Source organism: Euprymna scolopes, chromosome 26 (genome assembly GCF_053919585.1).
Source record: "Euprymna scolopes isolate OS-2025 chromosome 26, ASM5391958v1, whole genome shotgun sequence".
NCBI lineage: Eukaryota > Metazoa > Mollusca > Cephalopoda > Sepiida > Sepiolidae > Euprymna > Euprymna scolopes.
Genome location: NC_136507.1, coordinates 41459243 through 41468875, shown reverse-complemented (window position 1 = coordinate 41468875; position 9633 = coordinate 41459243). Strand labels below are relative to the sequence as shown.

The following is a 9633-nucleotide window of genomic DNA, read 5'->3' as shown; positions in this document are numbered from 1 at the left end:
TTTTGTTGAGAAGGGAGAAAAAGTTATTTGCCTCCGTTTGGTTTCAGAAAGTAATTGTTTTTCATGGAAACCCACGAAAATATTCGCCATTGTCGCTCCTAGTCCATGGATATACCTTCTATTTGCCGATAGATTAATCGTTGAAAACTGACTCTAACCGATGTAGTGGCAAATTTTATCAGCTCAACAAATATGCTTTCAGAAATAGGAGGAGGCGATATCTGGCTACGATATAAAAAAATCTGTAAACAGAGGGAATGTCTCTTAGGTTCAAGCGTAATTAACCTCAAGGATCTTCGAAAATATCAAAACGCTGCTTTATTTTAATCGCTTCCCTGTTTTTCCTCATGAACGCAACGCAACTTTATTTTAATAATGTATATATTTTTGATTTTTTCTTTTTAATCGTACATTCCTTCGCTACAGTTTCGGAAAAGCGAGGGCGAAACCGGTCAGCTGACCCTCCCTTTATTTTTCCTTCTTCTCCCCCCTTTTTAAAACGTGTTTTACGTATTTTACTTTTAATCATGAATAAGAAGTCTTTCCTACATAGTAATTGTCTGTATTTTTGAGATGAGGTGTTTTCATTTATTAAGATTGTCGGACTGACTTCGTCATCTTGGTTGTTATTGTCACAACGTTTCAGCCGTTTTGCCCTCCGGCCTTCGTCAGGTGTTTTGTATCGAACTGAGGAACCGTTTGTTAAAAGTCTCGAACCCAACCCTTTATTATTATTCTGTAATAATAATAAAGGGTTGGGTTCGGACTCCAGCTAGGCTCTGGGACATAGTTGCTGATTCTCTGTTTTGAATGTTACTTTTCACTGCCTTCGTTCATGATTGAACTCAACACTTTTGGGTAACTGCAAACTTTGATACAACGTCTAGGACCACTCGGCCATATGTCACTAGGACATATGGCCGGAGGGCAAAACGGCCGAAACGTTGTGACTATAACAACCAAGATGGGGAAAGTCCGACAATGTTTTTCCTACATGATCGCAATACACACACACACACACACACACACACACACACACACACACACACACACACACACACACACACATGCATTTATGTGCGAAAAATAGATTGGAGGTGGGAGGACATGAACGCTCAACGTTTCGCCCGATTTATGCGGGCTTTTTCAAGAGGGATGGTCATTGACAATAATTGAGCGTTCACGTCCTTCCACCACCAACCTATTTTTCATGTCGTCGGATTTCATCCATCTTAACAATCATATATATATATATACATACATATATATATATATATATATATATATATATATATATATATATATATATATATCGTATGGTCAAGATCTTGAAATTTGGAATATAAACTTTGGTCAATTATTTGTTATATGTTCTGTAATTACATTGAGCTTCATGAATTAAAGGATTGGTAAAAAAGTGAAATATAATTGAAAAATATTCCACACACACACACACACACACACACACACACATATATATATATCCATCCCGTCGCGAGTTAGCGAGTACAAAACTGTCAAACAAAACCATTTCGTCCTTATGAATAAAAGAAAGCAAACAGCAAGTCAGACAATCCCCACTGCCTGAAATGAATTTTAAAAAGAAATCTTTTACACTATTTCCATGATGAACCGCTTCCATTCTATACCGATTAATACGTTTTTAATTTTTTCTTTTTGAACTTTACAGCTTAAGACGTTTACTTTCCTTCTAGTTATGTTACATGAACATGAAAAGTACTGCGAACACTGGTCGGGCATATTTTTTTTCACATCATTCTATACGGAAATCTTTCATTCGCTAATGAATAAAATATTTCGCACACAAAATAAAACGATGAAACAAAAACTTTAATGTGGAAAATGAACAACGGAAATAAAAACCAGGCGCGATAGTTGAATAATAATAATAAAAAAAAAAAATAATAATAATAATAATAATAATAATGAAGATAATAATAATAATAATAATAATAATAATAATAATAATAATAATTACTTATGTGGTTAAAGAAAGTTAGTAAAAATGAATAAATAAATATTAGGTATAAAGCAAAATTGATAATAATAATAATAATAATAATAATAATAATAATAATAATAACTGAAACAAAATAAGAATAATAACACAAGTAGTAATAATATTAATGATAATAGTACTATTAATAATAATAGTTTTAATAGTAGTAATGATAGCAATAATAATATAAATAATAGTAATATTATTAGATATAAAGATAATATTAATAATAATAATAGTGATAATATTAGTAATAATAATAATTCATGGCATTTGCGCTAACGTGCAAGGCAAATAAATAGTCTCAAAATGGCGTCCATTGAATGTAAACCTGCGCAGAAATCGTTAAAATCGGTGGACAGTGCGCAACAACCGAATCTCCTCACTCTTTATCAAACGTTTTCGTTTTTTCTTCTTTTCTTGTCGCTCTCCGGCGATAATATATGAATTTCAGAGCTCGTTGTCGGACGACGACGACAATGGCACGATCATGCGAGAAGATCACCTGATTGGAGGCCGTTGCCTTCGATGCCAAAGTTTGAACGAGATGACAGCTATCAATGTCAAGGCGCACAGCGTGAATATCGAGAAAAAGGTGTTCATCCACACGAAGAACACAACACCTTTGCCATTTGTATTGCTGCCTGGAATTGAAAAGCATAAAATTAATACTGGTATTAGTAAAACAAACAAACAAACAAACAAACAAACAAACAAACAAACAAACGGTTAAGGTTAGTGATGGGACGATTCCAATATTTTCCCGATTCCGATACAGTTATCGATTCCGATTCTTTATAAATCTTTTAATATCTAACTCGAAAGTTGTTATTTTTTCCCAATGACCGTAAAAACAGATGTAAAATGTGCAGATATTTTCTCAAATGTAAAAATACTCTTGTGGGGGGGGAGAGGTGAGGGTAATCTATCGATTTTAGCTTCACTGATAGTTTAAAAATCAATCAATAGTCATTATTTCAACACTACTACCAGCAGTGGTAGATTTTACTTTAAACAAAATCAAATAAAAAAGACAATTAAAAGAATCGTTTTTGGCATCGGAAATTAGGCACCAATTTTTCCGATTCCCATACCGATTCCTGTACAATTTCCGATTTTTCCGTTTCCCGATTCCGATTAATTGTCCTAACACTAGTTAAGGTAGTGATTCTCAACCACTGGGCCACGGCACACTAATGATTACTGGTATTCCGCGACGAAGTTATAAGGGGAAGTTACAAGATGTTATAAGTAAAAACCAGCTTTCATATCGACTGTAGTTGTTTGTATTAATAAACTAGCAAGGAGATCCGACGTTGCCCGGGATTGAATGATGATCAATGAATATTTCACACGCCTATATTTTTTTTGTTATTGAAATCGGTGAAATCGACCATTTTTCAATCAAATCGATTGATTGCCTGCACTAATTGGAGACTCATCGCGTGCACCGGAGAAAAGCTTCACATGCCTCTCGCAGTGACTAAGTTCGCGATATATTGTAGTCTACATTGCACTGTAGAGAACCTACTGTTGATTTTATAATTTTTTTTAATATATAACGGCTTGAATTAAAGTTTAAAATGTACAAGTCAAGTATCATGTTTCAATTATGCTCTAAACAGGAACATTCATTTCGAACGCGCCCTTGTCGTATCAAATAACCCACTGTTGATTTTATATGCCTCGCCTTTCTGCTTGTGTAGCAATAATGACTTTAAGTTTAACATGAAAAAGTCAAGTATCATCGTGAAATTGTGCTTTAAACATTAACACTAATTTCGAAAGGGATCGTGTCATATAACAGAACATACTGTTGATTTGATATGTCGGGCCTTTCTGCTTGTGTGGTAATAACACTTAAATGTATTTACTATGTGAGGCTGTGTAAGGCATTAATTTTGGTCACAATCATCTGTTCCTACTTCCATTGTATTATTTCGATTATCGATTATAGATACTTATCGAAGACATTCTGAGACAAAACCTATCTAAAAACACTGCCAGGCACATAAAGTACCTTCACGTGAAATTTCATAAAAATCGGCCTAATTGTTTCCGAGTCCATAGGGAACGAACTCACACAAACGCAAAGTTCCTTTTATATAAAGCAGTAGAGATAGATAGATAGATAGATAGATAGATAGATAGATAAATAGATTACCAGGGTTATGACAACAGCATATTCTTTTCATTGTTTTGTCTCTCGACGCAGTTAGATACAGTTAATCAACCGACACCCACATCACTCTATATAAGATATCAATGGATACACACTCGAGAGTCAAAACAATGAAAATAATATTTTTTTTTACATAGGCATCACCACTTATCACGGCCAAGAGGCCACTCTAGGATAAGGGTTAAAGAGTGTACAGTAGACAATTGGACAATAAAGTAATCGTTAGTGATGGAAATTCGGTAAATTTGTTAACTTATATGGAACGGCTCATCAAAAACTTGTTTACATTAGACTTGAAGACAATCATATTGTAGTCAGCTGGAAAGCAGAAAAACGAAAGACAATTCCACAGGCGTGCAGTTCTAAGAATGAAGCTTTGCTCATGAAATCTATGTTTAGGTTTAGGCACAGATAAAGAGTGGGTGAAATTAGTGATAGTGTTTTCTGCTAGACGAGTGTTTCTTGCGAAAAGTTGGCGAGGGGGGACCATAGAATGGAGCTCAGCCGAGCACTTGCAATGAAGATAACGATAAAGCAGAGACAAACTCGCAACATCTCTTCTGTGAGATAGAGGTTGTAGGGAAGAGAAAAGGACATCCCCCACAAGGCTACGAAGTCTATTTTGAACTCTATCAAGGCAGGATAAGTCCTTTCTAGCAGCTCCTGTCCAGATGTGGCAACAGTACTCCATCCTTGGATGTACCTGGCTCTTCTATAGATAGAGAATTGCATCAGGCCAATAAGTCTCCTATGAATCGATAGAAGGATCCCACCATTTTTGCAGCGGGCTTGGCAATGTTCCATTTAAGATCAGGAGTAAATGTCAAACCCAGAAGCTTGTCAAAACATGAGGCCTCCCCAAGACGAGAGCTATTCATTTGAATTGATGCCAGATGGGGATCAGAGTGTTGATGATGTAAAGATAGGAGCTTGGTTTTAGATGCATTAAAAGTAACAAGCCACCTCTTTCCCCATTGTACCACTTGCTCAAGTTCAGAGGAGAGAGAATCAGAGAGAACTTGGTCGTTTACGGTCTTAGATGTGCTACCATAGATAGTAGTGTCATCAGCATGGATGTCTACGAATGATGTAAGGATATGATTTGGAAGATCATTAATATAGATCAGGAAGAGAGTTGGGCCCAGGATGGACCCCTGAGGGACTCCAGCATTAATACTAAGAGCTTCTGATTTCTGCCCCTAAATCACTACTCTTATGAACCTATCAGAGAGAAATGATTTAATAATTGAGAAGACATTTCCAGCTATACCATAGCTGGAGATCTTATGAAGTAAACCTTTATGCCATACTCTATCAAAGGCCTTAGATATGTCAAGAGCAATTGCCCTAGAAAGGTAGCTTCCGGCAAGAGATTTGCTAATCCTATGAGATATAACTGTAAGCACATCTGCTGTAGATCTAGCAGAACGGAAACCATATTGTGTGTCACTTAGAAGGTCATTTTTGCTGAGATGGTTGATTACTTCTCTATTTAACACAGATTCCAGCAACTTATTCATAATGCACAGGAGACTTATTGGCCTGTACTGAGAGGGAGATAAGCGATCACCTGAATTCTTAAATACAGGACATACTGATGAGATTTTCCAGGGTGACGGGAAGCAATTCTCCTTAAGACAACGTTTAAACAGTTTTGTAAGGATGGCCGCAAGTTCTGGTTGAAGTCTTTTGAGTACTATAATTGGAATACCATCAGGGCCGGTTACTTTACTGGAATGAAGATTTTTGATTAGCTTGGCAACATCACGTACAGATATTTGTATATCACATAGCATGTTTTCTGATATAGGAGGAAATATTGGAGGTTGGCAGTCATGGTCGCAAAGGTTAGAATTAGCTGCAAAGTTCTTGGAAAAGAGTTGGGCTTTGTCTGATGCTGATGAGATTACCTCATGTCCATTTATGAGAGTTGGGATAGCGCACGCGCTTCTGTTCAGGATTTTGTTTGCTATTTGCCAAAACTGGTGGGAACCAAGCCGCTGCTCAGCTACTTTGGACTTGACAGACTGAGCATACAGCTCACTTGCGTTCTTTATTACTTTTTACAGTAATTGCTGGCAGTTCTGAAGCAATTGAAAAAGTGATTTCTATGCGCAATGGCAGCAGCACATTCCGGAGAGAACCACGGCTGGCTGTTAGTTTTTTGCTGGAATTTTTTCGAGGGTATGAAACGGTCTATACTTTCAATTAACCATTCTGTCGGGTCTGATACTATAGAGGACACATCCTTTTTAAACATGGAACGCAGAGGTATATCTGATATAAACGTGTGGAAGTTATCCCAGTCAACCACAGAGTATTGATATACCGTACGATGGAGAGGTACATCTGGGGTCTTATTACATTTCATTTTTATCTTAACTGATACAACTGAATGGTCGGTAGATCCAAGTGGAGACAGAACAGAAGTTGAAGACAGTTCAGGGCAAGTTATGAGAAAGAGGTCTCGGAGACTTGCATATTGCCCGTCAGTATCGGGAACACGGGTGTGTTCGTGAACAATCTGAGTGAGGTCATAAGCAATGGAGAAATCATGACAGAACCTCCCCTCAACATCGGTCTTGTTTGAGTGAGTTAACCATTCCACATTGTGAACATTGAAGTCTCCATAGACATGAATATTAGCTGAAGGCTAAGCAGATAGGGCGTGGTCAATTTTCTCAGATAGGATTTTAAAGATAGTAACTCCGCTGTTGCAGGCGATAGAGAGCAAATATAAATGCAGTAGTTTGAGCAAGTGCAACCGGAAGCACATATAGGGTAAGTTAGGATCTTCTCTGGAGATGTCCCTACCACATGGAAAGCCATCTTTTATATAGGCACATGTTGTCCTAGCCCTCTACATTACTCATATAATACTGATGCTTAAATATAAAAAAAAGAAATAAAATGCACAATAAATCGCTTAATTAGTTAGTTATTTGCGGACTATTATCCTTATCTTCATAGCTGTTTCGTTTTGACCAACTCATCCTCTAGTCTTCTTCCGGTGGTTAACTGCAACGGGATAGGAATCCCGAGTCTTGTAATTGTATCACCAGTAATTACTGCCTTCTATAGTTGTTGCTGTCTGACTACGTTTTGACCAACTAATTCTCTGGCCTGCTTTGGGTAGGATTGAAACCACTATCTTCAGACAATGCTTACCTGGAACCACTTCGCTAAAACAACAATACCTATGAAGATGTGGATAATAGCCCACAAATAAATAAATACACAAATTACTCATTTCAAAGAATTCTAATGAAAAAAAACAACATAATAAATCGTTTGTTTAAATTATTAGATACTTTGAACTTAACAATGTTCATAAACATTATTAACTATGTTTATATGCTGACGACACTACCATCTATGGTAGCATATCAAACCCGTGAACTATTCTGATTCTCTATCCTCTGATTTTGAGCACGTGGTACAATGGGAGAAGAGATGGCTGGTTACTTATAATGCATCTAAAACCAAACTTCTATCTTTACATCATCAACATTCTGATCCTCATCTGGCATCAATTGAAATGAATGGCTCTCGTCTTGGAAAGGCTCCATGTTTTGACAAGCTTTTGGGTTTTACCTTTACTTGTGATCTGAAATGGAACACGTATACCGATTCAGTTGCCAAGGTTGCTGGAAAAATGGTGAGATCCGTCTATTGATCCCGTAGATATCTCACTGCTGATGCAATTCTCTATCTATATAAGAACTAGGTACATCCAAGGATGGAGTATTGTTGCCACATCTGGGCAGGATGTGCTAGAAGCACATTATCCTGCCATGACAGAGTTCAAAATAGATTTCGTAGCCTAATGGGGATGCCCTTTTCTCTTCCCTGCAACCTCTTTCCCATAGTGGCTTCATACCTCATCTGAAGCGATTTGCATAAAAAGAATAAAAAAATCCGACTTACTTAACTTTATATATTAGATATGGAAGAAGTGGGGGATGCCCTTTTCTCTTCCCTGCAACCTCTTTCCCATAAAAGAGACGTTGCGAGCCTGTCCCTGTTTTATCGTTATTTTCATGGCAAGTGCTCGCCTGAGCTCCAATCTATGGTTCCCCCTCGCCAAACTTCCACAAGAAACACTCGTCTAGCTGAAACCACTATCAATAATTCCCCCCACTCTTTATCTATGCCTAAATCCAAATGTAGAGTCCATGAACAAAGCATCTTTCATAGAAATGCCCATCCGTGGAACTCTCTTCCGTTTGCCTGCTTTCTAACTGACTATATTATGGTTGTCTTCAAGTCAAACATAAACAAATTCTTGATGAGCCGTTCCCCTAAAATAATCCAGTTTACCAAATTTACACTTCTAACGATTACTATGATATTGTCCCATTGACTAATGTACACTCTTTTACCCTTATCCTCGAGTGGCCTATGGGCCTTGATAAGTGGTGTCTCCTATGTAAAAAGAAATATTGGTAAGCATGTTAATGCTTTATGTCATCTATATATCTGATTTAAATTACTGAAAGTATTTCTTATCTAATATTTATGTATGTTTATATCTGTCTCTCTAGCGTGATATAAAAGGAATTTTGTGTGTTTGAGTTCGTTCCCTATGGACTCGAAAACTTCTGGGTCGATTTTTATGAAATTTAACAGAAAGGTTCTTCATGTGTCTGACAGTGTTCTTAGATAGGTTTTGTGTCAGAATATCTTCGATAAGTATCGATAATCGATAATCAAATTAATCCGATGAAAGAAGGAACAGGCGATTTTGATTAAACTTAACACCTTACACAGTCTAACATCACAAGTGTATTTGAGAAGTTTTATTACTACACAAGTCGAAAGACCTGACATATAAAATCAACAGTACATTCTTTGATATGACAGGGGCGCGTCCGAAATTAGTGTTTCTGTTTAAAGCACAATTGCACCGTGATACTTGACTTTTCATTTTCAACTTTAATCTAAGACATTATATATAAAAATAATTTTATCAAATTAATAGTAAGTCTCTACAGTGTAATGTAGACTACAATGTATTGTGAACTCAGTCACGCAGGTGAAGCTTCATTACGGTGCACTGTGGTGGGTTCCCGACTAGAGCAGGCAATCAATCGATATGATCGAAAATGGTTAGTTTCACCGATTTCGATGACAATAAAAATATGGGAGACTGAAACATTCGTTAGTCATCATTCAATCCCGAGTAACATCGAGTAACCGTGCTAGTTTAGAATTAAAGGTTTAACCACAAAAAAACGAATTATGGAAGAACACTACTCTTTTATTTAAGCATTTGAAATTTTACATGAAGCATATTCAGACATAGGGCAAGCTTTTTGATCGGTTTTTGATCGAAAATTTACTGCCAAGGGGTCAAAATTCAAAAGATTTGACCTTTGCGGTCTCTAGCAAACTACTCAGCTAATTTTTCGTCTACAAATTCGAAATTTTA

General features: G+C 36.8%; 1 protein-coding gene across 1 annotated transcript in view; it reads right to left on the bottom strand.

Annotated features, from left to right (window-relative positions):
* Positions 1 to 1999: 1999 nt before the first annotated feature.
* Positions 2000 to 9633, bottom strand: part of LOC145247990 (neurotrypsin-like) — an 80047-nt gene continuing 72413 nt past the window's right edge. Inside the window, exon 5 of the mRNA XM_080109656.1 lies at positions 2000 to 2664. Within this exon, the coding sequence (XP_079965782.1) occupies positions 2522 to 2664 (143 nt within the window). The 3' untranslated portion in view covers positions 2000 to 2521. The remainder of the gene's footprint in view (positions 2665 to 9633) is intronic.